This window comes from Prinia subflava, chromosome 4, assembly GCF_021018805.1.
Source record: "Prinia subflava isolate CZ2003 ecotype Zambia chromosome 4, Cam_Psub_1.2, whole genome shotgun sequence".
Taxonomy (NCBI): domain Eukaryota; kingdom Metazoa; phylum Chordata; class Aves; order Passeriformes; family Cisticolidae; genus Prinia; species Prinia subflava.
The window spans coordinates 73,447,544-73,475,414 of NC_086250.1; the positions used below are offsets into that span (position 1 = coordinate 73,447,544).

The 27,871-nt window shown below is 65.2% G+C and overlaps 1 protein-coding gene across 4 annotated transcripts in view; it reads left to right on the forward strand.

The window, feature by feature from the left end:
- The window catches only part of SBF1 (SET binding factor 1), a 72,488-nt gene that overhangs the window by 36,636 nt on the left and 7,981 nt on the right, over positions 1-27,871 (forward strand). For 2 of the 4 annotated variants that reach the window (XM_063397196.1, XM_063397197.1), the window contains exons 5-29: positions 757-867; positions 6,646-6,751; positions 7,179-7,311; positions 7,712-7,820; positions 8,619-8,732; positions 9,471-9,548; positions 10,066-10,179; positions 11,117-11,245; positions 12,424-12,522; positions 13,302-13,506; positions 14,135-14,247; positions 14,878-15,027; positions 15,132-15,200; positions 15,722-15,880; positions 16,186-16,445; positions 17,774-17,946; positions 19,493-19,566; positions 19,654-19,849; positions 20,685-20,812; positions 21,592-21,767; positions 23,144-23,283; positions 23,562-23,769; positions 25,011-25,207; positions 25,955-26,092; positions 27,205-27,300. In XM_063397196.1, the coding sequence (XP_063253266.1) occupies positions 757-867; positions 6,646-6,751; positions 7,179-7,311; positions 7,712-7,820; positions 8,619-8,732; positions 9,471-9,548; positions 10,066-10,179; positions 11,117-11,245; positions 12,424-12,522; positions 13,302-13,506; positions 14,135-14,247; positions 14,878-15,027; positions 15,132-15,200; positions 15,722-15,880; positions 16,186-16,445; positions 17,774-17,946; positions 19,493-19,566; positions 19,654-19,849; positions 20,685-20,812; positions 21,592-21,767; positions 23,144-23,283; positions 23,562-23,769; positions 25,011-25,207; positions 25,955-26,092; positions 27,205-27,300 (3,475 nt within the window). Of the gene's footprint in view, positions 1-756; positions 868-4,749; positions 4,882-5,143; positions 5,168-6,645; positions 6,752-7,178; positions 7,312-7,711; positions 7,821-8,618; positions 8,733-9,470; positions 9,549-10,065; positions 10,180-11,116; positions 11,246-12,423; positions 12,523-13,301; positions 13,507-14,134; positions 14,248-14,877; positions 15,028-15,131; positions 15,201-15,721; positions 15,881-16,185; positions 16,446-17,773; positions 17,947-19,492; positions 19,567-19,653; positions 19,850-20,684; positions 20,813-21,591; positions 21,768-23,143; positions 23,284-23,561; positions 23,770-25,010; positions 25,208-25,954; positions 26,093-27,204; positions 27,301-27,871 lie in introns of those variants that run through there. The other 2 variants (XM_063397199.1, XM_063397198.1) reach the window with 2 other exon arrangements.

Genomic DNA, 27,871 nt, shown 5'->3' on the forward strand with positions numbered 1-27,871 from the left:
CCCTGGCACTGCACAGAACCAGTTCCAGCTCCTCATTCCACTGCCCAGGACTCTGAGCTTCACCTCCCCTCGTTATCCCAGGGCAGGGGTTTATCCTGCTCTTCCCTCATTGTTCCATTGTGCCAGACTCTGCCTGGGCCTGCTCTCCAAGTCCCAGTATTTCTATTTTCCCTTTTCCTTGATGCCATGGGGAGATGTTGGAGAACAACACCCCGAGGGTGCCTGGAATGCAAATTCCTCCAATCCCTCATTCCCAGCTTGTCCTGAGGGCTGCCCTGTTCTGCTGCCCCAGGCTCCCTCTGAGCTGGGGTTGCTGTTGCTTCCCAGCTGGAATGGGCTGTTTTTGTGGGAAGGGACCCTCAGTGACCACCCGGGGCTGACCAGGGTCCAGGTGTGCTGTCCAGGGCAGCGCCCAAATTTTGGGCATCTCAGCCAGCCCTTGCTGGGAGGGGATCTCCTGCCCTGCCTTCCTGGGGGTTTGTGTGGGACTGGGAGTGCTGGGGGCTGCAGCAGCCCAGCTGCCCCTGCAGCTTTGGAAAGCCCCTCAGTGCTGTCCCCACGGAGCTCTGGCCTTGGGGACACACCTCCTGCTCCTGGGGGTCAGTGCAGGGACGGGGCCGGGCTCCTGGCTGGGATATCCCATCCCTGAGGATGAGGGAGACCTGGAGCTGGCATTCCCAGGGTGTGTCTGTGGCCAGGAACAGGCCCTGGAGTGTCCCCAGCCCCTGCTCACCCGTGCTGTGCTCCCCCCTGCAGAACAGCCTGGGGCTGATCTACACCATCTACGTGGACGGGCTGAGCGTGTCCCTGGAGAACGTCATCGGGAACCTGCTGACCTGCACCATCCCCATCACGGGGGGAGCACAGGTGGGTGTCCCCAGACCCCGGGGCTGAGCCCAGCCTGCTCCCCTGGGTGCTGACCTGCACCTCTGGGTGCTGACCTGCACCATCCCCATCACGGGGGGAGCACAGGTGGGTGTCCCCAGACCCCGGGGCTGAGCCTGGCCTGCTCCCCTGGGTGCTGACCTGCACCATCCCCATCACGGGGGGAGCACAGGTGGGTGTCCTGCACCCCTCGGGGCTCAGCCCGCCCTGCTCCCCTGGGTGCTGACCTGCACCCTCTGGGTGCTGACCTGCACCATCCCCATCACGGGGGGAGCACAGGTGGGTGTCCTGCACCCCTCGGGGCTGAGCCCAGCCTGCTCCCCTGGGCAGGGCCTGGCCCTGTGCCCTGCTGCCTTCCTGGGAGCTTCCAGGCACAAATCCAGCTTGGATCCTCAGTTATCCAAGGAGCTCCTGCTGCAGCCCTGTGTGCTGGCTCTGTGCAGCTCTGTGTGCTGGCTCTGTGCAGCTCTGTGTGCTGCTCTCTGCAGCTCTGTGTGCTGCTCTGTGCAGCTCTCTGTGCTGGCTCTGTGCAGCTCTCTGTGCTGGCTCTGTGCAGCTCTCTGTGCTGGCTCTGTGCAGCTCTGTGTGCTGGCTCTGTGCAGCTCTGTGTGCTGCTCTCTGCAGCTCTGGCTCTCTGCAGCTCTGTGTGCTGCTCTGTGTGCTGCTCTCTGCAGCTCTGTGTGCTGCTCTCTGCAGCTCTGTGTGCTGCTCTCTGCAGCTCTGTGTGCTGCTCTCTGCAGCTCTGTGTGCTGGCTCTGTGCAGCTCTCTGTGCTGCTCTCTGCAGCTCTGGCTCTCTGCAGCTCTGTGTGCTGCTCTGTGTGCTGCTCTCTGCAGCTCTGTGTGCTGCTCTCTGCAGCTCTGTGTGCTGCTCTCTGCAGCTCTGTGTGCTGCTCTCTGCAGCTCTGTGTGCTGGCTCTGTGCAGCTCTGTGTGCTGGCTCTGTGCAGCTCTGTGTGCTGGCTGTGTGCAGCTCTGTGTGCTGCTCTCTCTGCAGCTCTGTGTGCTGCTCTCTGCAGCTCTGTGTGCTGGCTCTGTGCAGCTCTGTGTGCTGGCTGTGTGCAGCTCTGTGTGCTGCTCTCTCTGCAGCTCTGTGTGCTGCTCTCTGCAGCTCTGGCTCTCTGCAGCTCTGGCTCTGTGCAGCTCTGTGTGCTGCTCTCTGCAGCTCTGTGTGCTGCTCTGTGCAGCTCTCTGTGCTGGCTCTGTGCAGCTCTCTGTGCTGGCTCTGTGCAGCTCTCTGTGCTGGCTCTGTGCAGCTCTCTGTGCTGGCTCTGTGCAGCTCTCTGTGCTGGCTCTGTGCAGCTCTGTGTGCTGGCTCTGTGCAGCTCTGTGTGCTGCTCTCTGCAGCTCTGTGTGCTGCTCTCTGCAGCTCTGTGTGCTGCTCTCTGCAGCTCTGTGTGCTGGCTCTGTGCAGCTCTCTGTGCTGGCTCTGTGCAGCTCTCTGTGCTGGCTCTGTGCAGCTCTCTGTGCTGGCTCTGTGCAGCTCTCTGTGCTGGCTCTGTGCAGCTCTCTGTGCTGGCTCTGTGCAGCTCTGTGTGCTGGCTCTGTGCAGCTCTGTGTGCTGCTCTCTGCAGCTCTGTGTGCTGCTCTCTGCAGCTCTGTGTGCTGGCTCTGTGCAGCTCTGTGTGCTGCTCTCTGCAGCTCTGTGTGCTGCTCTCTGCAGCTCTGTGTGCTGGCTCTGTGCAGCTCTGTGTGCTGCTCTCTGCAGCTCTGTGTGCTGGCTCTGTGCAGCTCTGTGTGCTGCTCTGTGCAGCTCTGTGTGCTGCTCTCTGCAGCTCTGTGTGCTGGCTCTGTGCAGCTCTGTGTGCTGCTCTGTGCAGCTCTGTGTGCTGGCTCTCTGCAGCTCTGTGTGCTGGCTCTGTGCAGCTCTGTGTGCTGGCTCTGTGCAGCTCTGTGTGCTGGCTCTGCAGCTCTGTGTGCTGCTCTCTGCAGCTCTGGCTCTGTGCAGCTCTGTGTGCTGGCTCTCTGCAGCTCTGTGTGCTGCTCTCTGCTGCTCTGTGCAGCTCTGTGTGCTGCTCTCTGCAGCTCTGTGTGCTGCTCTCTGCTGCTCTGTGCAGCTCTGGCTCTGTGCAGCTCTGTGTGCTGCTCTCTGCAGCTCTGTGTGCTGCTCTCTGCAGCTCTGTGTGCTGCTCTCTGCAGCTCTGTGTGCTGGCTCTCTGCAGCTCTGTGTGCTGGCTCTCTGCAGCTCTGTGTGCTGGCTCTCTGCAGCTCTGTGTGCTGGCTCTCTGCAGCTCTGTGTGCTGCTCTGTGCAGCTCTGTGTGCTGCTCTCTGCAGCTCTGTGTGCTGGCTCTCTGCAGCTCTGTGTGCTGCTCTGTGCAGCTCTGTGTGCTGGCTCTGTGCAGCTCTGTGTGCTGCTCTGTGCAGCTCTGTGTGCTGCTCTCTGCTGCTCTCTGCAGCTCTGTGTGCTGCTCTCTGCAGCTCTGTGTGCTGCTCTCTGCAGCTCTGTGTGCTGCTCTCTGCAGCTCTGTGTGCTGCTCTCTGCAGCTCTGTGTGCTGCTCTCTGCAGCTCTCTGTGCTGGCTCTGCTGCCTCGCAGCACCGGGGGCTTGGCCAGCAGCTCCTGTGGGTGCTGCCCAGTCCATGCCAGCACTCCCTGGTCCGTGGGCACTCCTGGGGTCTGCGTTCAGCCCTGCGGGCTCTCCCTGTGGAGAGCTGCTCCAGAGCCCAGTGGTCACAGGCTATCTGTGAGAGCAGGGCTGGGACAGCTGCAGGGACACGGGCCAGCAGGGCCAGCAGGGCCAGGACAGCAGCCTGGAGCTCTCCTTCAGGCACTGGCCTGGTGCTGTGCCTGTGTCTGTGCCAGGTCCTGTGTCTGTGTCTGTGCCAGGTCCTGTGTCTGTGTCTGTGCCATGTCCTGTGCCAGTTCCTGTGTCTGTGCCAGGTCCTGTGCCAGTTCCTGTGTCTGTGTCTCTGCTAGGTCCTGTGCCAGGTTCTATGCCAGGCCCTGTGTCTGTGCTGGCTCCTGTGCCATGTCCTGTGCCAGGTCCTGTCTGTGCTGGCTCCTGTGCCTGTGCCTGGGGGCCTGAGGAGCAGCAGCTTCTCCTGGAGCTGAGGCCACCAAGCTGTCCCCTTGGAGCCGTGTGTCCCTGCAGCCTGCCCTGCTCCGGGAGCTGGGGGGCTCCTTGGGGATGGCAGAGAGGGAGAGCCCAGCTGGAGCCCCTGGCAGGAGCTGGGACAGCAGCGTCGTGCCCTGGAGCCCTCCTGCCCTGCTGGCCCCTGGGATGTCCCTGTGGATGTGTGCTTGTGTCCCCATGTGCCTCCCCCTGGCTGAGCTCCACTTCTGCCAGCACAGAGTGCCAGGAGTGACCCCAGAGCCGGGCTGATCCGATGGGGGAGCCTTGGCCAGGCTGGGACAGTGCTGTGGGGCACTGGGACAGATCCGTGGGGCACTGGGACAGCACTGCAGGGCACTGGGACAGCAGCAGGGGACACTGGGACAGCACTGTGGGGCACTGGGACAGCACTGCAGGGCACTGGGACAGCACTGCAGGGCACTGGGACAGCAGCAGGGGACACTGGGACAGCAGCAGAGGCCCCTGGTGCCTCCCCAGGCGTTTCCTCCCCGCTGTGCCGTGGCCCTGAGCTCTCCCTGATCCCGGCTCACGGCAGGATCTGGGGCTGCCCCTGGCCCCCAGAGCCGTGTGGGTGCCGGGAGGAGCTGCAGTGCTCCCGGGTTGGTGGCACAGGGCTGGAGCCAGGCCTGTCCCAGCGCTCGGGGAGCAGAGCGGGCGCTGCCCATGCCGGGGCTGTCCCTTCCCGTGGGATCTGCCCGGATCCGGCTCCTCCCGGCGGGACCAGGAGCTGCTGCCGGGGCAGGACGGCTTCTCCTGCCACCATGGCTGGCTGAGCTTGGCACAGATCCGTCCCCCCAGCTGGGGCAGGATGGCTCCGTGCCGTGGGAACGGGGACTGTGTGACAGGGGGGACAGTTTGGTGGTGGCACTTCCCTTCCCATGGTTTTCCTGCTCTCCTGCCGTGTCCAGCGCTCCTTCCTTGTGCCGTAGGCATTGCTTTCACTCCATGTCTGTGTGTCTGTCTGTGTCTGTGTCCGTGTCCCTGTCTGTGGGCTTCTCTCCTGCTGTCCCTGCTGCTGTCCCTGTGTCTGTGGCTTCTCTTCTGCTGTCCCTGTTGCTGTCCCTGTCCCCACTGTCCCTGTTTGTGTGTCCCTGTCCGTGTCTGTGTCTCCTCTCCCACTGTCCCTGTCCCCGCTGTCCCTGTCTGTCTGTCCTAACTGACTGTGCTCTCTGTCTGTCCCACCTCAGCCTGACGCGGAGGACGAAGCCGTGGTACGAACTCCTTTTCTTTCCCACCTTCTTTTTCCCCCCCTTTCCTCTCGCTGCTCCGGGTCTGTGCCCTCGTTAGCAGCCTCTCTGTTAATTGCTGTGACCCAGCCCGGGTCCGGTGGCCTCAGGGTGCCCTCGGGTGTGTGTCCCTGAGTGTCCCCGGGCTCTGGAGGGGCTGCATTCCGGGCACAGCTCTGGGGTGTGCCCCGGGGCTGTGACAGCCCGGCTCAGGGCTCTGCCTGTGCTCAGGAGTCCCTTTGGGGCTGCTCTGGCAGTGGCTGTGGGGGAACGCTGCTCCTGCAGGAGCCATTCCCTGGAGAGGAGTGGAAGGAGGAGGAGAGGGCCCTGAGGACGTACAGGTGTCCCTGTGTCCCCGGGGGTGAGCTCGGGGCTGGGCATGGTCAGTGGTATCAGGGAGGAGGCACGGATCTGTGCCCGGGGTGTCCCTCCTTCTCCCAGGATATTCCTCAGGGTGTTCCTTCCACTGGGGAGGCCGCAGAGCTGGGGCTGCTGTGGGCACAGCCAGCCTGGCACAGGGGAGCTGCTCCCGGGGCTCCAAGGGCACAGGAGAGGTTCAATTCCCCTCAAATTCTGGGGAGTCCTTGAATCCTGAGGAGCCCTCATGTCCTGGAAAGCTTTTGAATCCTGGAGAGCCCTCAGATCCTGGGGAGCCCTCATGACCTGAAGACTCCTCGGGTTCTGGGGACTCCTCAAATCCTGAGGAGACTTTGAGTCCTGGAGAGCCCTCAGATCCCGGGGAGCCCTCGCATCCCAGAGAGCCGCTGTGTCCCACATCTCCGTGTGGATCTCGGGGCCCTTGGGATGCTGCCAAGGGATGTTGCAGGAGGTGCCCTCCTTCCCCTCAGCCCTGAGGCCCAGACAAGCACCCAGTGAGTGCTGTGGCAGCATCTTCCTCTCTCTTTCCCTCTTTCCTTTTCTCTTTCCCTCTTTCCCTTTCTCTTTCCCTCTTCCCACAGCAGATGGGGGTTGTGCTGGGGCACGGTGGCCCCTGCCCTGTGCCCAGGGTGGCTCTGGCTGCCCCTGCCCAGTGCCCAGGGTGGCTCTGGCTGCCCCTGCCCAGTGCCCAGGGGGCTCTGGCTGCCCCTGCCCTGTGCCCAGGGTGGCTCTGGCTGCCCCTGCCCTGTGCCCAGGGTGGGTCTGGCTGCCCCTGCCCAGTGCCCAGGGGGCTCTGGCTGCCCCTGCCCTGTGCCCAGGGTGGCTCTGGCTGCCCCTGCCCTGTGCCCAGGGTGGCTCTGGCTGCCCCTGCCCAGTGCCCAGGGGGCTCTGGCTGCCCCTGCCCTGTGCCCAGGGTGGCTCTGGCTGCCCCTGCCCTGTGCCCAGGGTGGCTCTGGCTGCCCCTGCCCAGTGCCCAGGGTGGCTCTGGCTGCCCCTGCCCTGTGCCCAGGGTGGCTCTGGCTGTCCCTGCCCAGTGCCGGTCCCTGTGTGGGTGGCCCCGGTGACGGGTGTGTGTTGCCTTGCAGAGGACGATCTCGCTGGGTGCAGGGGACAGGCAGGTGATCCAGACCCCCATCAATGACTCGCTGCCCGTCAGCAGCTGCAGCGTGGCCCTGCTGTTCCGCCAGCTGGGTGAGCCTGTCCCCTCCCTGTCCCCTCCCTGTCCCCTCCCTGTCCCCTCCCTGTCCCCTCCCTGTCCCCTCCCTGTCCCCGTGGCACCCCGGGTCCCTGCGGGACACCTCCCGTGCGTGGCTCTGAGCCTGGCCCGGCTGAGCCCCCTGCCCTGCCCTGCCCTGCCCTGCCCTGCCCTGCCCTGCCCTGCCATCCCTGTTCCAGGAGGGTGGGACTGGGGCTGGCCTCTGGAGGAGCAGCCCGGGGCTGCCCTTGTGCCCCAGGAGGGACGGAGCGGCCCCGGGAAGGGGGGAGCACAGCTGGCAGTGCCCAGGGCCAGGAGGGGCTCCCTGGGGGTGCTGGGCCCCTCTCCTGGCAGGCTGCAGGGGTCTCTGAGGGGTGTCAGAGGGACCCCCCGACCCCTGAGCCCCTGCTGCGCCCTGCCCAGGCATCACCAACGTGCTGTTCCTGTTCTGCGCGGCGCTGACCGAGCACAAGATCCTGTTCCTCTCCAGCAGCTACCAGAGGCTGACCGATGCCTGCCGCGCTCTCCTGGCTCTCATGTTCCCCCTCAAGTACAGGTGAGGGTCCCCGTGCCTCCAGCTGTGCCAGCTGTGCCCCTGTCCCACCCTCGGTGCCCCCCAGGCTCTGGGGAATAGCGGGAATCTCCCAGCCCTGCCTCCCTCTTCTGCCAAGCAGAACGGGCTCTGGCCCTGCAGGCGGTGCTGGAAAATGTTCTCTCCTTCCTGGTGGGTGGGACAGCACCCAGGGAACGGCTGGATCTGTAGCAGGGGAGGGATGGAGATCAGGAAAGGTTCTCCCCCCAGAGGTGCTGGCACTGCCCAGAGCTCCGGGAGCATTGGGACAGTGCTGCCAGGGATCGTGTCTGGCTGTGCCAGGACGGGGTTGGGGTGTGGGGCAGGGCTGGGAGGCTGCAGTGGGGCTGTGCCTGGGCTGGTTTTGAGGCTGTTTCTGTTGCAGTTTCACCTACGTGCCCATCCTGCCCGCCCAGCTCCTGGAGGTGCTGAGCACCCCCACCCCCTTCATCATCGGCGTCCACTCCATCTTCCAGTCGGAGACCCAGGAGCTGGTGAGAGGCCACGTTCCCTGTCCTGGAGCCAGGGACGAGCAGCGTGCGTGTCACATGCTCGTGTGACACCTCGGTCCATCCTCGGGGTGCCCAGGGCCACAGGCTCTGTGGCAGCCAGGTGTCCCACACGAGCCAGGGGGAATGGCTGGGCCCAGAGGGAATGGGAATGGCTGAGTCCAAAGGGAATGGCAGAGTCCAGAGGGAATGGCTGTGTCCAAAGGGAATGGCTGTGTCCAAAGGGAATGGCTGAGTCCAAAGGGAATGGCTGAGTCCAGAGGGAATGGCTGAGTCCAAAGGGAATGGCTGAGTCCAAAGGGAATGGCTGTGTCCAGAGGGAATGGCCAGGCCAGTGGGAATGGCTGTGTCCCTCCCCTGCCAGGTGTCCCCCTGTCCTGCAGTGAGGCGTCCCAGTGTGTCCTTGGGTTTGGGGACAGGATGGGACACAGGGACTGCGAGCGCTCAGGGCAGATGGGGAGGAGGCAGAGCCTTTCCTGAGCCAGCTCACCTGGCAGCTCCCATCCCCTGTGGGGTGGGGTGTGGGGCTGGGAGCGGGGCTGTGTCCTACCCCCGTGCTGTGTCCCCTCCTGTGCTGTGTCCCACCCCGTGCTGTGTCCCACCCCTGCTGTGTCCCCCCCTGTGCTGTGTCCCACCCCTGCTGTGTCCCCCCCTGTGCTGTGTCCCCCCCCGTGCCGTGTCCCACCCCATGCTGTGTCCCCCCCTGTGCTGTGTCCCACCCTGTGCTGTGTCCCACCCCTGTCCCCCCCCGTGCCGTGTCCCACCCCTGCTGTGTCCCTCCAGCTGGACGTGGTGATCGCGGATCTGGACGGTGGCACTGTGACCGTGCCCGAGTGCGTGCACATCTCGCTGCTGCCCGAGCCCCTGCTGCAGCAGACGCGCGAGGCCCTGTCCATGGTGAGCGCCCGGCGTCCCTGGGGACGGGTCTGGGGAGAAGGGGACAGAGCTGGGGTCCTACCTTGGAGTCCTGTCCATGCCTTGGGGTCCTGTCCTTGCCTTGGGGTCCTGTCCAAACCTTGGGATTCTGTCCTTGCCCTGGGATCCTGTCCTTGCCTTGGGGTCCTGTCCAAACCTTGGGATTCTATCCTTACCTTGTGGTCCTGTCCTTGCCTTGGGGTCCTGTCACAGGGCCCATTCCTGGCCCAGTGGCCTCTGTCCAGATCCCTGGGAATGGCACACGTTTCCGTGGGAGCTGGGAGTGGCAGCAGGGATTCCTCTGTGTGGCCCCTGCCTCGGGGTGCTGCTGGCCCTGTCGCAGAGGCCATTCCCAGTCCTGTGCTCTCTGGTGTCCAGCAGTGCCGGGGGGTTCCTTTGGCAAAGGTTTGGGAACAGGGCTCTGCTCCCAGCCTGGGGCAGGAAGCAGCTGTGGCCTGGCTGCTCCCGTGTTCCTGAGGCGCTGCTGGAGCAGCTCCTGCTCCTCCTGGGGCAGGGCAGGAGGGGCTCTCCCTTCCCTGGGATCCCAGTGCCAGCCCTGCTTCCCAAGGCAGGGTCAGGCCCGGCAGAGCATTCCTGACCCCCCATGCGTTGTCTCCAAGCCCCTCAGGCCCTTTCCACAGGGGCTGTGGGGTCTCTGGGGAAATCTCCTTGGCCTCTCCAGCCAGGGTGGGGCCTGAGCTGAGTGTCCTCCCTGGGCAGGTCCTGGACCCGGAGCTGGAGGTGGCCGACCTCGCCTTCCCCCCTTCCACCATTTCTGCCTCTTCCCTCAAGATGCAGGTGAGCGGTGGGAGCACGAGGGTCCCTGGGTGAGGGACCTAAGGACACCCAGGGCAGTGGGCAGAGGGTCCCTGGGTGAGGGACCTAAGGACACCCAGGGCAGTGGGCAGAGGGTCCCTGGGTGAGGGGCTGTTCCTAAGGACACCCAGGGCAGGGGGCAGAGGGTCCCTGGGTGAGGGGCTGTTCCCCAGGACAATCCTGGCTCTCACACACCGTTCCAGCCCTCGCACACCGTTCCAGCCCTGTGTCCATCCCAGGCCACTGCTCCCAGCCGTGGCTGGATCCCGCAGTGCCGTGGGCTCTGGATTCATGGCCGGGCTGGAGCACACAGGGAATGTCTGGGCTTGCAGCACTCCCAGAGCTGCAGGGCTCCCTCTCCTCCTGTGCAGCTGTGGGCCGGGGCAGAGCAGCGAGTCCTGCCTGCCGTGTCCCTTTTCCCGGAGCCCCAGCCGCGTTCCCTGCCCCGGGAGCTGCCCCGTCCGTGCCCCACAGCCCAGGCTGTGCTTCCCCGTTCCAGGACAAGGAGATCCGGGCCGTGTTCCTGCGCCTGTTTGCTCAGCTGCTGCAGGGCTACCGCTGGTGCCTGCACATCATCCGCATCCACCCTGAGCCCGTCATCCGCTTCCACAAGGTGAGGGAGGGCAGGAAGCAGCCCCGGCCTTGCAGCAGTGACCTCCCGGTGTCCCTGCCCTGTGTCTGTGTCCCGTGTTTGTCCTCGAGTGTCCCCGTGTCCCCACAGCAGCGGCGCTCCCCTGCTCGTGCCCGCCGTGCCCAGTGCTCCTGCAGGGCTCAGCCAGGAGTGAGCAGGCCAGAGCTGGGGGTCTGGGGAGATCCTGGCACTGCCCAGGGGACACCTGCAGTCCTCTGGCCCTGTGTCCCTGAGTTCCTCTGGCCCTGTGTCCCTGTCCCTCTGGCCTTGTGTTCCTGTGTCCCTGTGTCTGTGTGTCCCTGAGTCCCTCTGTCCCTGTATTTCATGTGTCCCCATGTCCCTTTGTCCCCTGCATCCCTGGGTCCTCCTGGCTTTGTGTTCCTGTGTCCCTCTGTCCCTGCATTCCTGTGCCACTCTGTCGCTGCATCCCTGTGTCCCTCTGTCCCTGTGTCCCTCTGTCCCTGTATTCCTGTGTCCCAGAGTCCCTGCATCCCTGAATCCTTCTGGCCTTGTGTCCCTCTGTCCCTGTGTCCCTGTACCCCTCTGTCCCTGTGTTCCTGCATCCCTGTACCCCTGCGTCCCTGCGTCCCTCTGGCTCTGTGTCTCTGTGTCCCTGTATCCTTCTGTCCCTGTATTCCCGTACCCCTGTGTCCCAGAGTCCCTCTGTCCCAGTGCCCCCATGTCCCCGTGTTCCCATGTCCCTGTGTCCCTGTGTCCCTGTGTCCTGCCTGTGCATACCAAGGTGACACCAGAGCCCTTCCCCTTACCCCTGCCATGGGTCAGAGGCTCAGGTTTCCTGCCAGCCCTGTCCCTGCACCCAGCTGGCACAGGGGAGGAGGTGGCCCTGTCCCGGTGCCACCCGGGTGCCCGTGCATCTCTCGGTGTCACCACGCTGATGGCAGCGCCGTTCCCTGTGCAGGCGGCGTTCCTGGGCCAGCGGGGGCTCACCGAGGACGATTTCCTCACCAAGGTGCTGGAGGGGATGGCCTTCGCTGGCTTTGTCACCGAGCGCGGGGCGCCCTACCGCCCCATCGACCTCTTTGACGAGGTGAGGCCTCGGGGAGCCCCTGCCCACAGCCCCCGGCTCTGCGGGGCTGAGCGGGCCTGGGCGGGATCTGAGCAGGACCTGTGGGGCTGAGCAGGGCCTGAGTGGGATCTGCAGGGTCTGAGTGGGGCCTGAGCAGGACCTGCGGGGGCTGAGCGGGATCTGTGGGGTCTGAGCAGGACCTGTGGGGTCTGAGCAGGACCTGTGGGGCTGAGCAGGGCCTGAGTGGGATCTGCAGGGTCTGAGCAGGATCTGAGCAGGATCTGCAGGGTCTGAGTGGGATCTGCGGGGTCTGAGCAGGATCTGAGCGGGATCTGCAGGGTCTGAGTGGGATCTGCAGGGTCTGAGCAGGATCTGAGCGGGATCTGCAGGGTCTGAGTGGGATCTGCGGGGTCTGAGTGGGATCTGCAGGGTCTGAGCAGGGTCTGAGCGGGATCTGTGGGGTCTGAGCAGGACCTGCGGGGTCTGAGCAGGGCCTGAGTGGGATCTGCAGGGTCTGAGCAGGATCTGAGCAGGATCTGCAGGGTCTGAGTGGGATCTGCGGGGTCTGAGCAGGATCTGAGCGGGATCTGCAGGGTCTGAGTGGGATCTGCAGGGTCTGAGCAGGATCTGAGCGGGATCTGCAGGGTCTGAGTGGGATCTGCGGGGTCTGAGTGGGATCTGCAGGGTCTGAGCAGGGTCTGAGCGGGATCTGTGGGGTCTGAGCAGGACCTGCGGGGTCTGAGCAGGACCTGAGTGGGATCTGCAGGGTCTGAGTGGGATCTGCAGGGTCTGAGCAGGACCTGTGGGGCTGAGCAGGCCTGGGCGGGACCTGTGGGGTCTGAGCAGGGCCTGAGTGGGATCTGCAGGGTCTGAGCAGGATCTGAGTGGGATCTGCAGGGTCTGAGCGGGATCTGAGCGGGATCTGCAGGGTCTGAGTGGGATCTGCGGGGTCTGAGCAGGACCTGCGGGGTCTGAGCAGGGCCTGAGCAGGATCTGAGTGGGATCTGCAGAGTCTGAGCGGGATCTGCAGGGTCTGAGCAGGACCTGAGTGGGACCTGCGGGACCTGAGCAGAATCTACTGGATCTGCCAGAGCCTGAGCAGGATCTGCGGGGTCTGAGTGGGGCCTGAGTGGGATCCACCATGGCCCCGGGTTTGGGAGAGGCTCTGGAGCTGCTCCTGTCACCGCTGTCCTCCCCAGCTCGTGGCCTACGAGGTGAAGCGCATGAAGGCTGAGGAGGGGAACAAGCAGAAAATCCTGAGGCACATCAAGGAGCTGGCAGAGAAACTCTACAAAAATGTGAGTGCTGGAGCCCTGGGCAGGGGTGGGGATGTGCTGGGGGAGTGGGGCAGGGAGAGCCTGGGCTGCGGTCCTGGTCACTCTGCCCTCCCTCCATGAGCTCCTGGTGATGGATCCTGTCCCTCCTTGCACTGTCACGAGTGCTCAGGCACATCCTCACGTGCCCAGAGCTCCTGGGAGTGGGATTCCCTGGTTTTATAGGATCACAGAATCCCAGAATCACTGAGGCTGGAAAAGACCTCCAGGGCTATCCAGTCCCAGCTGTGCCCAGTGCCCACCTTGAGCCCAGGCCAGAGCTCTGAGTGCCACCTCCAGGAATCCCCTGGACACCTCCAGGGGTGGGGACTGGGCAGCCCCTGCCAAGGCCTGAGCCCCCTTTCCATGGGGACACTCCTGCTGCTGTCCCCGCTGAGCCTGCCCTGGCACAGCTCGAGGTTTCCCGTGGCACCCCGAGGCAGCAGTGCCCCCGGGGAGCCTCGGCCAGCTGGGTGAAGCTGCTGGTGGCCCTTGGCTCGGGCTGTGTCCCAGCCGTGCCTCCCTGGGCTGGGGACAGCAGCTCCTGGGGATTGCAGACTGCAGCTGGGAGCAGGGCAGGGCTGGGGACAGCAGCTCCCGGGGATTGGAGATTGCAGCTGGGAGCAGGGCAGGGCTGAGGGTGCCCATCCCTGGGCTGGGGACAGCAGCTCCCAGAGCTCACAGACTGCAGCTGGGAGCAGGGCAGGGCTGAGGGCGCCTGCCCAGGAGGGGCCGTGGGTCTGAGCTGTCCCTGTCCCCGGCAGGAGAACCCGTACCCTGCAGTGACCATGCACAAGGTGCAGAGGCCCACCGAGGGCTGCCACCTGCGGCTGCACCAGAAGCCCTTCCCACGCCTGGACGAGGGCACCGTGCAGTGGATCATCGACCAGGCCACGGCCAAGCTGCAGAGCGCCCCGCCCGCCGTCAGGGCCGAGAAGAAGTGCATGGTGCCCTCGGGGCCCCCCATCGGTGTGTGGGGCACGGGGGAGCCTGTCCTGGGGGGCTGTGGGAGGGCATGGCACCCTCAGGACCCCCATGGGTACAGGGGGCACAGGGGACCCTGTCCTGGGGGCTGTGGGAGAGCATGGCACCCCCAGGACACCTATTGGTGTGTGGGGCACAGGGGCACCCTGCACCCTGCTCTGAGGGGCTGTGGGAGGGCATGGCACCCTCAGGACCCCCATGGGTACAGGGGGCACAGGGGACCCTGTCCTGGGGGGCTGTGGGAGAGCATGGCACCCCCAGGACACCTATTGGTGTGTGGGGCACAGGGGGGCCCTGTCCTGGGGGGCTGTGGGAGGGCATGGCACCTTTAGGACCCCCATGGGTACACAGGGCACAGAGGAACACTGTCCTGGGGGGCTGCTGGAGGTCATGGCACCCTCAGGACCCCCATGGGTACAGGGGGCACAGGGGGCCCTGTCCTGGGTCACACCACAGGAGTAAAGCACGGAGAAACAGCAGCTCCAACCCCCTTGGGGTCCTCGGCTCCCCAGGGGCTCCCGACACCTCTGAAGGCTCCCTGGTCTCCTGGGGCACCCGTGTCCCCCTCAGGGACACAGGTGCCACCCCTGTCCTGACGGGAATCCCCTCCCAGCTGCCATCCTGGAGCGCAACGGGAACGCCCTGGCCAACAGCGCGCGGCGCCTGGAGGTGGTCAGGAACTGCATCTCCTACGTCTTTGAGAACAAGATGCTGGAGGCCAAAAAGGTAAAGGGGGCTCAGTGGGTGGAGAGGGCGTTCCCTGTGCCCTGCCCACGTCCTGCTGCTTGGCTTAGGGTCAAAAAGCTGTGGAATCACAGAGTCACTGAGGCTGGAAAATCCCTCTGAGCCCATCGAGTCCAACCGTTCCCAGCACTGCCAAGGCCACCACTGCTGTGTCCCCAAGTGTCACATGCACACGGCTTTGAAACCCCTCCAGACCTCCCTGGGCAGCCCCTGCCAAGGCCTGACCGCCCTTTCCAGGAAGGAACTCCTCCTGATGTCCAACCCGAGCCTCTCCTGGCACAGCTTGAACCTGTTCCCTCTCCTGCAGTCCCTGAGCAGAGCCCCACTCCCACCTCAGTAACAGGGGCTGTTTGGGTTGGGAATCCCTCTGGGACCATCACCACCATTCCCTCCTCGTGTTCCCGGGGTTTTGGCTCATATCCTGGTGCCCCTGGGCTCCTGCCCGTCCTCCAGCCGGCCACACCGGGGTCACGGCGTGCGCTCGGACACGGGGACAAAGCAGGGCGAAGCCGTGTCCGAACGCACGCCGTGACCCCGGTGTGGGATCACAGAGCCCTGGGTGTGGGCCAGGACTGCTCAGCCCCATCCCACCCCCCAAACCCTTCCCCACAGCTCTTCCCTGCCGTGCTGCGTGCCATGAAGGGCCGGGCAGCGCGGCACTGCCTGACGCAGGAGCTGCACCTGCACGTGCAGCAGAACCGCGCCGTGCTGGACCACCAGCAGTTCGACTTCGTCATCCGCATGATGAACTGCTGCCTGCAGGTAGGGCAGGGTGGGGGGCTCCTCCTGCTCGTGGTGGGGCTGGGCTGGGCCTGGGGGGCTCCTCCTGCCCGCGGGGACCCCGGTGACCCACGCTGTTTCCACAGGACTGCACGGCCATGGACGAGCACGGCATCGCCGCCGCCCTGCTGCCGCTGGTCACCGCCTTCTGCAGGGTGAGCCCCTGCCCCTGGGCATCCCCCGGGGGTCCCCTCAGGACTGGTCAGCCTGCAGCTCCTGCTCTGAGCCCTGGGCATCCCCCGGGGGTCCCCTCAGGACTGGTCAGCCTGCAGCTCCTGCTCTGAGCCCTGGGCATCCCCCGGGGGTCCCCCCAGGACTGGTCAGCCTGCAGCTCCTGCTCTGAGCCCTGGGCATCCCCCAGGGGTCCCCTCAGGACTGGTCAGCCTGTGGCTCCTGCCCAGAACCTTCCACCCTGCCCAGACTGGCCCCAGGCTCCCAGGGAGGCTGGAAGCGCTGTGGGAAGGGGGTTGCTCTGGAATGCCAGCTTGATGCCGTGGTCAGGATCAGCCTCCGGGCTCTGGGTGGGCTCTGAGCAAGAGAATTTTCAGGCAGTGCTGGAGGGCTCTGTGCAGACATCCCTCCTGCCTGGGCCTTCCCGTGGATACCAGCGATACCCGAGTGGAGAGCTCTGCACAAGGGCTGTGTTCACACGGACCTTTCCCACCTCCGTGCACAGAAACTGAGCCCTGGCATCACGCAGTTCGCCTACAGCTGCGTGCAGGAGCACGTGGTGTGGACCAACATCCAGTTCTGGGAGGCCATGTTCTACTGCGACGTGCAGAACCACATCCGGGCCCTGTACCTGGACAGCGCCGAGGAGAACCACGCTGAGCAGGTGGGGGGGCTCTTCCCGAGGGGCTGGGGCTCATCATGGAGTTACAGAATCATGGAATGGGCGGGAAGGGCCCCTGCAGTGCCACCCCTGCCATGGCAGGGACACCTCCCACTGCCCCAGGCTGCTCCAGCCCCAGGGTCCAGCCTGGCCCTGGGCACTGCCAGGGATGCAGGGGCAGCCACAGCTGCTCTGGGGACCCTGTCCCAGCTGCCTGTTCTGCTCAGATGAGGATGAGGGGCTGCACCCCGTTTCTGGGAGATCCCAGTGGGTCTGTCCGTGCAGCCAAGCCCCTTCCCCTGCTGCAGGAGGGCGCGGAGGAGCCGCAGGAGCCCAAGTCCGCTCTGGAGATCGCGTCGGAGCAGCTGCGGCTGTGGCCCACCATGAGCCGGGAGAAGCAGCAGGAGCTGATCCAGAAGGAGGAGAGCACGGTGTTCAGCCAGGCCATCCACTACGCCAACAGGATGAGCTACCTGCTGCTGCCCCTGGACACCAGCAAGAACCGCCTGCTGCGCAGCTCCGGCCTGGGCGACGTGGAGAGCGTCAGCAACAGCTTTGTCACCAACAGGTGACACCGGGGACACGGCGGGGACACAGCGGGACCCCCTGGGACAGAGCCCCGGGGGCTGGGACAGAGCTCTGGGGGCTGGGACAGAGCCCTGGGGGCTGGGACAGAGCTCCGGGGGCTGGGACAGAGCTCTGGGTGCTGGGACAGAGCTCTGGGGGCTGGGACAGAGCTCTGGGTGCTGGGACAGAGCCCCAGGGGCTGGGACAGAGCTCCGGGGGCTGGGACAGAGCCCCAGGGGCTGGGACAGAGCTCTGGGGGCTGGGACAGAGCCCTGGGGGCTGGGACAGAGCTCTGGGTGCTGGGACAGAGCTCCGGGGGCTGGGACAGAGCCCTGGGGGCTGGGACAGCCTCGGGTGCTGGGACAGAGCTCTGGGCCCGTGCTGGCCTCGGAAAGATCCCTGCTCACTGCTGGGGGCTGGAACAGATGGCCTCTGAGGGCTCTTCCAACCCCAGCTGGGATTCCAGGATGGTGTCAGGGCTGAGGTGCCCACAGGGCAGTTCTGGGAGTGGGAACAGCCTTGGACTCCTGGCAGGAGTGGGAGCTCTCCTGGGATCATGTCAGGAGTAGGAACTCTCCTGTGTTCCTATGGGGAGTGAGAGCTCTCCTGGCTTTTTCCAGGAGTAAAAGCTTTCCTGGGTTTCTGTCACAAGTGGGAGCTCTCCTGGGATCAGATGAGGGACAGGAGCTCTCCTGGGATCAGATGAGGGACAGGAGCTCTCCTGGGATCTGATGAGGAGTGGGAGCTCTCCTAGGATCAGATGAGAAGTGGGAGCTCTCCTGGGATCGGATGAGGGGTGGGAGCTCTCCTGGGATCGGATGAGGGGTGGGAGCTCTCCCGGTCCATGCTGGGAGCAGCCCCTGCCTGGGGCTCTCTGGGGCTGTCCAGCCTGTCCGAGCTCTCCGGGGCTCTCCGGGGCTCTCCGGGTCTCTCCGGGGCTCTCCGGGGCTCTCCGGGGCTCTCCGGGGCTCTCCGGGGCTCTCCGGGGCTGTCCAGGGCTCTCTGGGGCTGTCCAGGGCTCTCCGGGGCTCTCCGGGGCTGTCCAGGGCTCTCCGGGGCTCTCCGGGGCTCTCCAGGGCTCTCCGGGGCTGCCCGGGGCTGCCCGGGGCTGTCCGAGCTCTCTGGGGCTCTCCAGGGCTGCCCGGAGTTGTCCGGGTCTCTCTGGGGCTGTCCGAGCTCTCCGGGGCTGTCCGGGGCTGCCCGGGGCTGTCCAGGCTCTCCGGAGCTGTCCAGGCTCTCCGGGGCTCTCCGGGGCTCTCCGGGGCTGCCCGGGCTCTCCGGGGCTGCCCGGGGCTGCCCGGGGCTGACCCCGGCCCGTCCCCTCGGCAGCATTGCGGGCAGCGTGGCCGAGAGCTACGACACCGAGAGCGGCTTCGAGGACGCCGAGAGCTCGGACGTGGCCAACTCGGTGGTGAGGTTCATCAACCGCTTCGTGGACAAGGTGTGCACCGAGAGCGGCGTCACCAACGAGCACCTCAAGGGGCTGCACGTCATGATCCCGGGTGAGCAGGGGCACGGGGGGTGGGCGGGACAGGTGGGGTTTGGGCAGGGCAGGTGGGATTTGGGAAAGGCAGGGTGGATTTGGGAAAGGCAGGGTGGATTTGGGCAGGGCAGGTGGGATTTGGGCAGGACAGGTGGGGTTTGGATAGGGCAGGTGGGATTTGGGAAAGGCAGGGTGGGATTTGGGAAAGGCAGGGTGGGATTTGGATAGGGCAGGTGGGGTTTGGGCAGGGCAGGTGGGATTTGGGAAAGGCAGGGTGGATTTGGGAAAGGCAGGGTGGGATTTGGGAAAGGCAGGGTGGGATTTGGGAAAGGCAGGGTGGATTTGGGAAAGGCAGGGTGGGATTTGGGAAAGGCAGGGTGGGATTTGGGAAAGGCAGGGTGGGATTTGGATAGGGCAGGTAGGATTTGGGAAAGGTGGGTAAGGGAGGGCAGGATATGGGTAGGATAAAATAGGACTAGGGTGGGATTTGGGCAGGACAGGTGGGGTTCAGGCAGGGTCAGGATGAGATTTGGGCAGGGCAGGATGAGATTTGGGCAGGGCAGGTGGGATTAGGGCAGGGACAGGGTGGGAGTAGAGCAGGGCAGGGTGGGATTGGGGCAGGACAGGGTGGGATTCAGGCAGGTACAGGGTGGGATTGGGGCAGGACAGGGTTGGATTTGAGCAGGACAGGGTGGGATTAGGGCAGGGACAGGTGGGATTCAGGCAGGGACAGGGTGGGATTAGGGCAGGGACAGGGTGGGATTCAGGCAGGGACAGGGTTGGATTTGAGCAGGACAGGATGGGATTCAGGCAGGGACAGGTGGGATTCAGGCAGGGACAGGGTTGGATTTGAGCAGGACACGGTGGGATTAGGGCAGGGACAGGGTGGGATTCAGGCAGGGACAGGTGGGATTCGGGCAGGGACAGGGTTGGATTTGAGCAGGACAGGGTGGGATTAGGGCAGGGACAGGTGGGATTCAGGCAGGGACAGGGTGGGATTAGGGCAGGGACAGGGTTGGATTTGAGCAGGACAGGGTGGGATTGGGGCAGGACAGGATGGGATTCAGGCAGGGACAGGTGGGATTCAGGCAGGGACAGGGTGGGATTAGGGCAGGGACAGGGTGGGATTCAGGCAGGACAGGGTGGGATTAGGGCAGGGACAGGTGGGATTCAGGCAGGACAGGATGGGATTCAGGCAGGGACAGGGTTGGATTTGAGCAGGACAGGGTTGGATTTGAGCAGGACAGGGTGGGATTCAGGCAGGGACAGGGTTGGATTTGAGCAGGACAGGGTGGGATTCAGGCAGGGACAGGGTTGGATTTGAGCAGGACAGGGTGGGATTCGGGCAGGGACAGGTGGGATTAGGGCAGGACAGGGTGGGATTAGGGCAGGGACAGGGTGGGATTCAGGCAGGGACAGGTGGGATTGGGGCAGGACAGGGTGGGATTTGAGCAGGACAGGGTGGGATTAGGGCAGGGACAGGTGGGATTCAGGCAGGGACAGGGTGGGATTAGGGCAGGGACAGGGCAGGATTTGGGCGGGCAGGACTCACCCCTGTGCCACAGACATCGTGCAGATGCACATCGAGACCCTGGACGCCGTGCACAGGGAGAGCAAGAGGCTCCCTCCCATCCAGAAGGTAGGGCCTGCCCTGCTGGGCTGGGAGCAGAGCCTGGGGGGGCTGTGAGCCCCTTCCCACGGGCCTGAGCCCCCGCTGCTCCCCCAGCCCAAGCTGCTGCGGCCCACGCTGCTGCTGGGCGAGGAGTGTGTGATGGAGGGGCTCCGCGTGTACCTGATGCCGGACGGGCGCGAGGAGGCGGCGGGGGGCAGCGTCGGGGGGCCCCCCCTGCTCCCCGCAGAGGGAGCCGTGTTCCTCACCACCTACAGGATCATCTTCAAGGGGACCCCCACCGACCCCCTGGGTGAGGGGTGCCTTGGGAAACCCTGGGGGCCTTGAGGGGGAGGAGCTGGTCAGGGATCCCTGGGGAGCAGGGGGCTGGTCAGGGATCCCTGGGGATCAGGGAGCTGGTCAGGGATCCCTGGGGATCAGGGGGCTGGTCAGGAATCCCTGGGGATTGGGGAGCTGGTCAGGGATCCCTGGGGATCGGGGGGCTGGTCAGGGATCCCTGGGGATCAGGGAGCTGGTCAGGGATCCCTGGGGATCAGGTACTCTGTCAGTGAGGGTTGGTGATCCCCGGGGATCAGGGGTTGGTCAGTGAGGGTTGGTGATCCCCGGGGATCAGGGGTTGGTCAGTGAGGGTTGGTGATCCCCGGGGATCAGGGGTTGGTCAGTGAGGGTTGGTGATCCCCGGGGATCAGGGGTTGGTCAGTGAGGGTTGGTGATCCCCGGGGATCAGGGGTTGGTCAGTGAGGGTTGGTGATCCCTGGGGAGCAGGGGTTGGTCAGTGAGGGTTGGTGATCCCCGGGGATCAGGGGTTGGTCAGTGAGGGTTGGTGATCCCTGGGGAGCAGGGGTTGGTCAGTGAGCGTTGGTGATCCCCGGGGATCAGGGGTTGGCTGTTTCTGGCCACTCTGTGCCGTGGCCCCGTGTCCGTGGTGGGACGGACACCAAGGGTGGCCTGGGGTGGCCTGGCCCTGCCCGGGGCCGAGGCTGGGGTGGAACTGACCCATTCCTGACCCGTTCCTGACCCATTCCTGACCCATTCCTGACCCGTTCCTGACCCGTTCCTGACCCATTCCTGACCCATTCCTGACCCATTCCTGACCCGTTCCTGACCCGTTCCTGTCCCGTGTGCAGTGGGGGAGCAGGTGGTGATCCGGTCCTTCCCCATCGCCTCGCTGACCAAAGAGAAGAAGATCAGCATCCAGGCCCAGGCGGACCAGTTCATCCAGGAGGGACTGCAGCTGCGCTCCTGCACATTCCAGGTGGGAGCCCGGGCTGGGAGAGAGCTCACAGGGCTCCCAGGGACACCCAGGGGCACTGGGACAGCACTGGGACAGCACTGGGACAGCACAGGGGCACAGGGACAGCACTGGGACAGCACTGGGACAGCACTGGGACAGCACTGGGACAGCACTGGGACAGCACAGGGACACCCAGGGGCAGAGGGACAGCACTGGGACAGCACTGGGACAGCACTGGGGCAGCACAGGGACAGCACAGGGGCACAGGGACAGCACTGGGACAGCACAGGGACACCCAGGAGCAGGAGCGGAGACCCCAGGAGCAAAGGGAATGGGCCAGAGGAAATGGAATGGGCCAGAGGAGAGGAAATGGGCCAGAGGAGAGGGAATGGGCCAGAGGAAAGGGAATGGGCCAGAGGAGAGGGAATGGGCCAGAGGAAATGGAATGGGCCAGAGGAAATGGAATGGGCCAGAGGAAAGGGAATGGGCCAGAGGAGAGGAAATGGGCCAGAGGAAATGGAATGGGCCAGAGGAAAGGGAATGGGCCAGAGGAGAGGGAATGGGCCAGAGGAGAGGGAATGGGCCAGAGGAAAGGGAATGGGCCAGAGGAGAGGGAATGGGCCAGAGGAGAGGGAATGGGCCAGAGGAAAGGGAATGGGCCGGAGAAAAGGGAACGGGAGTGCAGGGAGAGGCAGGGCGGTGCCCGTGGTGCTCCTGGCTGGCTCCAGGCTCTGCCCTGACCCACGGGAGGGCTGTGCCCTGGCCTGACCCCGCCGTGCCCCCCTGGCCGTGCCCCCCAGCTGCTGAAGATCGCCTTTGACGAGGAGGTGGCCTCGGACAGCGCCGAGATCTTCCGGAAGCACCTGCACAAGCTGCGCTACCCGCAGCACGTGCGCGGCACCTTCGCCTTCACCGTGGGCCAGTCCCCCAAGCAGGCCATGCAGCCCAAGGCCAAGGAGAAGAACCCCTCGCTCAGGTACACCTGGATGTGCCTCATCCTCCGGGACACGCCCTCCTGTCCCTGCCCCGGCAGAGCCCCCGGGCTGGGGGCGCAGGGAGCTGAGCCCCCCTTGCCCAGACCCGTCCTGGCGCAGAGCAGAGAATCCTTAGGGCTGGAAAAGCCCTGTGGGACTGTGACTCCAGCCACTCCCAAACCACTGCCCCTGTCCCCAAGTGCCACAGCCACAGGGCTTTGAAATCCCCGCAGGGATGGGGACTCCAACCTGTGCCAGGACTGCACAGCCCTTCCCAGGAGGGAATTCCTAAAAATCCCCCCTGAGCCTCCCCTGGCCCAGCCTGAGGCCGTTCCCTCTCCTCCTGTCCCTGTTCCTGGCAGCACAGCCCGACCCCCCCGGCTGTCCCCTCCTGTCAGGAGCTGCAGATGTCCCGTGTCCTGCAGTGTCCCCAGCCCCACAGTCACACTGGGGAGTGGGGGTTTGTGGCAGTGGCATCCCCTGCCCGAGGAGGTGTCCCACAGGAGGGGTTCCAGTGGCCTGGGTGGCTCAGGGACACGGTGCTGCAGTGCTGGGTGACCTGGGGACAGGGTCCTGCAGTGCTGGGTGACTTGGGGACATTGTCCTGCAGTGCTGAGTGACCTGGGGACATGGTCCTGCAGCATTGGGTGACTTGGGGACACAGTCCTTCAGTGCTGAATGACTGAGTGGCATTGTCCTGCAGTGCTGAGTGACTTGGGGACACTGTCCTGCAGCAGTGGCTGCAGCCCTGAGCCCAGGCTTGACTGCCAGTGACCCTGCCATGGATCCCTAGTCCTTGTGCTGGATCCCCTGGTCCCTGCTATGGGTCCCCTGGTCCCTGCCATGGATCCCTGGTCCCTGTGCTGGATCCCCTGATCCCTGCCATGGATCCCCTGATCCCTGCCATGGATCCCCTGGTCCCTGTGTGGATCCCCGGGTCCCTGCCATGGATCCCCTGGTCCCTGCCATGGATCCCTGATCCCTGCCATGGATCCCCTGGTCCCTGCCATGGATCCCCTGGTCCCTGCCATGGATCCCTTGGTCCCTGCCATGGATCCCTGGTCCCTGCCATGGATCCCCTGGTCCCTGCCATGGATCCCTTGGTCCCTGCCATGGATCCCCGGTCCCTGCCATGGGGGATCCTGTCTGCACAGGCCGTGTCCCCTCAGATCCAGGCGTGGGGCACTCCTGGCTGCCCCATCCCACCTCCCCATACCCCAGATCCCCTGGGAATGGCAGGGCCGGGGCTCCTGCAGAGCCAAGGTGCTGGCAGGTGACACGTCCGTCCCCTCGGTGTGACAGCGAGCCCGGGCTGAGGGCTGCTCCTGGCCGTGCCTGCCTGGGTGACAGCGCTGTCCCCGTGTGCCCGTGTCCCCAGGACGCTGTCCAAGAACCTGGTGAAGAACGCCAAGAGGACGATCGGCCGGCAGTACGTGACCCGCAAGAAGTACACGCCGCCGGCCTGGGAGCAGCGGGGCAGCCAGCACTTCCCCGAGGACAACGAGGACGAGATCTCAGGTTGGGGACACCCGGGGAGGCCGGGCAGCCGTGGCCGTGTGGGGCGAGTCCCGGTGTCCCTGCAGGGGAGCAGGGTGGGGGCATCTCCTCCTCCCGGTGCTGCCCTTTGGCTGCTGGTGGGGCCAGGCAGAGCCCGCGGCAGGGAGGGAGGGCTGGGCTGGCCGGGACAGCCCCGGGGCTCTGTGACAGTGACAGCGGCGGGGTCGGGCACCGCTCCATCCCCTCCGCCTGCTGCGAGGCGTCCCCAGCGCCGCCGTGTCCCCGCCGTGTCCCCGCAGTGTCCGAGGAGCTGGACAGGAGCACGCTGACGCCCAGCAGCACCATGAGGCCGTCGGAGAAGATGACGATGACGCACGTGGTGGAGCGCGCGTGCTGCCGGGACTACCAGCGCCTGGGGCTGGGCACGCTGAGCAGCAGCCTGACCCGCTCCAAGAACGAGCCCTTCCGCATCTCCACCGTCAACCGCATGTACGCCATCTGCCGCAGGTGAGCCGGCCCGGCGGGCCCCTGGGTGTCCCTGCGGGTCCCTGCGGGTCCCCGTGGGTCCCTGGGTGTCCCTGTGGGTCCCTGTGTGTCCCTGCGGGTCCCCGTGGGTCCCCGTGGGTCCCTGTGTGTCCCTGTGTGTCCCTGTGTGTCCCCGTGGGTCCCTGCGGGTCCCTGCGCGTCCCTGCGGGTCCCTGTGTGTCCCCGTGGGTCCCTGCGGGTCCCCGTGGGTCTCTGTGTGTCCCTGCGGGTCCCTGTGGGTCCCTGTGGGTCCCTGTGTGTCCCCGTGGGTCCCTGTGTGTCCCTGCGGGTCCCCGTGGGTCCCTGTGGGTCCCTGTGTGTCCCTGTGGGTCCCTGCGGGTCCCCGTGGGTCCCTGTGCATCCCCGTGGGTCCCTGCGTGTCCCTGCGGGTCCCTGGGTGTCCCCGTGGGTCCCCATGGGTCCCCGTGGGTCCATGTGGGTCCCTGCAGGTCCCCGTGGGTCCCTGTGGGTCCCTGCGCGTCCCTGTGTCCTTGGGTGTCCATGAGTCCTGGTCACTCCATTGTGTCCTTGGGTGACCATGAGTCCTGGTCACTCCGTTGTGTCCTTGGGTGTCCATGTGTCCTGGTCACTCCATCGTGTCCTTGGGTGACCATGAGTCCTGGTCACTCCATTGTGTCCTTGGGTGACCATGAGTCCTGGTCACTCCATCGTGTCCTTGGCTGACCATGAGTCCTGGTCACTCCGTTGTGTCCTTGGGTGTCCATGAGTCCTGGTCACTGCACTGTGTCCTTGGGTGTCCATGAGTCCTGGTCACTCCGTTGTGTCCTTGGGTGTCCATGTGTCCTGGTCACTCCATCGTGTCCTTGGGTGACCATGAGTTCTGGTCACTCCGTTGTGTCCTTGGATGACCATGAGTTCTGGTCACTCCGTTGTGTCCTTGGATGACCATGAGTCCTGGTCACTGCACTGTGTCCTTGGGTGTCCATGAGTCCTGGTCACTCCGTTGTGTCCTTGGGTGTCCATGAGTCCTGGTCACTCCGCTCTGTCCCTGGAGGGCCGTGAGTTCCAGCTCCAGGTGTCCAGCCTTTCCCTGGCTCAGGCTGTGTTCAGTGCACCTTCTCAGGGTTGCTTTTGCCCATCTCTGAGTTCTGATTTAATGAACAATCAGCCGGCTGTGTGGAGCAGGTTAATTAGCGCTGGCTCTGGGTGTGCACCGCTCAGGATTAACGAAGCACTAACGAACCCTTGGGTTGTGCCCGCAGCTACCCCGGGCTGCTGATCGTGCCGCAGAGCATCCAGGACAACACGATCCAGCGCATCTCGCGCTGCTACCGGCAGAGCCGCTTCCCGGTGGTGTGCTGGAGGAACTCCCGCACCAAGGCCGTGCTGCTGCGCTCCGGGGGCCTCCACGGCAAGGGCGTCGTCGGCCTCTTCAAATCCCAGAACGCCCCGAGCCCCGGTGAGCGCCCTGCCCCGGCCGGGCCGCGGGGAGGGGCCGCGGGATCGCCCCCGGCTGCGGGCGGTGACACGCAGGGGTCCCCTGGATCTGGGTGGTGACACTGAGGTGTCCCCTGGATCTGGGCGGTGTCACTAGGGGGTCCCCTGGCTCCCAGCAGTGACGCTTGAGGGTCCCCTGGTTCCAGGCAGTGACACTGAGGGGTTCCCTGGCTTTGGGCTGTGACACTCAGAGGTCCCCTGGCTCCAGGTGATGACACTGAGGTGTCCCCTGGCTCCCAACAGGGACACTTGGGGGTCCCCTAGCTCCAGGCAGTGACACTGAGGGGTCCCCTAGCTCTGGGTGTTGTCACTGAGGGGTCCCCTGGCTCCCAACAGTGACACTCAGGGGTCCCTTGGCTCCGGGCGGTGACACTCAGGAGTCCCCTGGTTCCCAACAGTGACACTCAGGGGTCCCCTGGCTCTGGGGTGGTGACACTCGGGGTCTCCCTGGCTTGAGGCAGTGGTACTTGGGGGTCTCCAGGATCCAGGCAGTGACACTTTGGGGTCTCCAGCTCTGCCTGGTGATGTTTGGGAGTCCCCTGGCTCTGGGAGGTGACACTCAGGTGTGTCCCTACCTTGGTGCCTCATACCTGGGGTCCAGGTGGTGACACTCGGGGGTGTCCCAGCTCTGGGTGGTTCCCTCAGAGGTCTGGTTCTGGGCGGTGACAGCCTGGGGGTGGCCCGGTGACATTTGGGGTGTCCCCTGCAGGCCCCTCGCAGGCAGACTCCACCAGCCTGGAGCAGGAGAAGTACCTGCAGGCTGTCATCAACTCCATGCCACACTACTCGGACACCGGCGGGCGCAACACCCTCAGCGGCTTCACCTCGGCACACATGAGCAGCGCAGGTGAGGGACACGGGGAGGGCACGGGGAGGGCACGGGGAGGGCACGGGGAGGGCACGGGGAGGGCACAGGTGGGCTCCTGCCAGCCCTGGGTCCTGCCCTGCAGCCCAAGGGAGCTGCTCTGCGACTGCCACACCCGAGGAGGCAGCGCAGCCTCTCCAGAGCTCCCAGCTGTGGGTGGGGATGGATATGGGGAGTCCCAGTGTCCCTGGAGCTGGGAGTCCTGGGGGTTTTGGGAGTCCCAGTGTCCCTGGAGCTGGGAGTCCTGGGGGTTTTGGGAAGCCCGGTGTCCCTGGAGCACTGGGAGCACTGGGAGCCAAAGCTTATGCTGGGGTCTGGGCACTTTGCGGTGGGGACAGACCCTTCCCACCAGGATCTCAGCACTGCCTGTCCCCTACACAGTGCCGGGGTCAGTCTGGGGACCCCCGGTAAGTCTGTGCCCAGCAGTCCCTTCCTAGCTGGCCCTTCCCAACTGTCCCTTCCCAACTGTCCCTTCCCAGCTGGCCCTTCACTGCAGGGCAGAGCTCATCACGCCCTGCCACACTCTGGTGCCATCCATGGTGTTGCAGTGCCATCTGTCCTGTCCCAGTGCCATCCATCCTGTCCCAGTGCCATCCATGGTGTCGCAGTGCCATCTGTCCTGTCCTGGTGCCTTCCGTTCTGTCCCGGTGCCATCCATCCTGTCCCAGTGCCATCTGTCCTGTTCCAGTGCCATCCATCCTGTCCCAGTGCCATCTGTCCTGTCCCAGTGCCATCCATCCTGTCCCAGTGCCATCCACGCTGTCCCCTCATCCCACCCATCGTCACTGTGGGCGTGCCAGGGGCTGGGGGCTGCGGGGAGCCCGGGGGGGCTCCCTGATCCTGAAGGGGGAGAAGTTCCTGACGGCCCCTCCGGGCCCTTCCCGGCGCGGGGGCCGTGTCCGGAGCTCAGCCTGGCCCCGGCTGGCACGGGTGACCGGCAGGGCTGGCACAGGGTGGCCCCACTGAGGGTTCCGTGGCTCCAGCTGGCGCTGCTCCCGCGCTGGCCCCGCATCCCGGGGTTCCGCTTGCTGCCGCTGGGCTCCGGGGGGCCTGGGATCCCGGGGCTCGGGGCTGACCTTCTCTTGGTGCTGCAGATTTCTCCGACAAGAGGCAGCAGCCTAAGCTGGGATCGCTCATGAAGCAGGTGATGGGAGGGAAGGACGAAGGGCCTGGGACTTTGAGCCGCGGAGGTGAGGACGGGCCGGGGGCGCTGCCTGGGGGCCTCGCCGAGACCCCCAGCCCGGGCAGCTCTCGTAGAGTAGATGCTTCTCTGGGGGGAGCAGGTGAGCCCCGGGGAAGAGCAGGGGATCCCCTGGATCAGATAATTCCCTGGGAAAAGCAGATGATTCCCTGGGAAGAGCAGGTGGTGATTCCCTTGGGAAGTGCAGGTGGTGAGCCCCTGGATCAGATGATTCCCTGGGAAGAGCAGATGATTTCTCAGGAAGAGGAGATTATTCCCTGGGAAGAGCAGGTGATGATTCCCTGGGAAGAGCAGTTGATAGTTCCTTGGGAAGAGCAGATGTTGATTCCCTTGGGAAGAGCAGGTGATCATTCCCTGGGAAGATCAGGGGATCATTCCCTGGGAAGATCAGGGCATCATTCCCTGGGAAGATCAGGGGATCATTCCCTGGGAAGAGCAGGTGATTCCCTGGGAAGAGCTGGTGGTGATCCCTTAGCAGAGCAGGCGCTCCCCTGGGCGCAGCCGCAGGAGGGAGGAGGGAGGGCTGGCCGCAGCCCGGTGCCATCGCCTCCATGCCATCC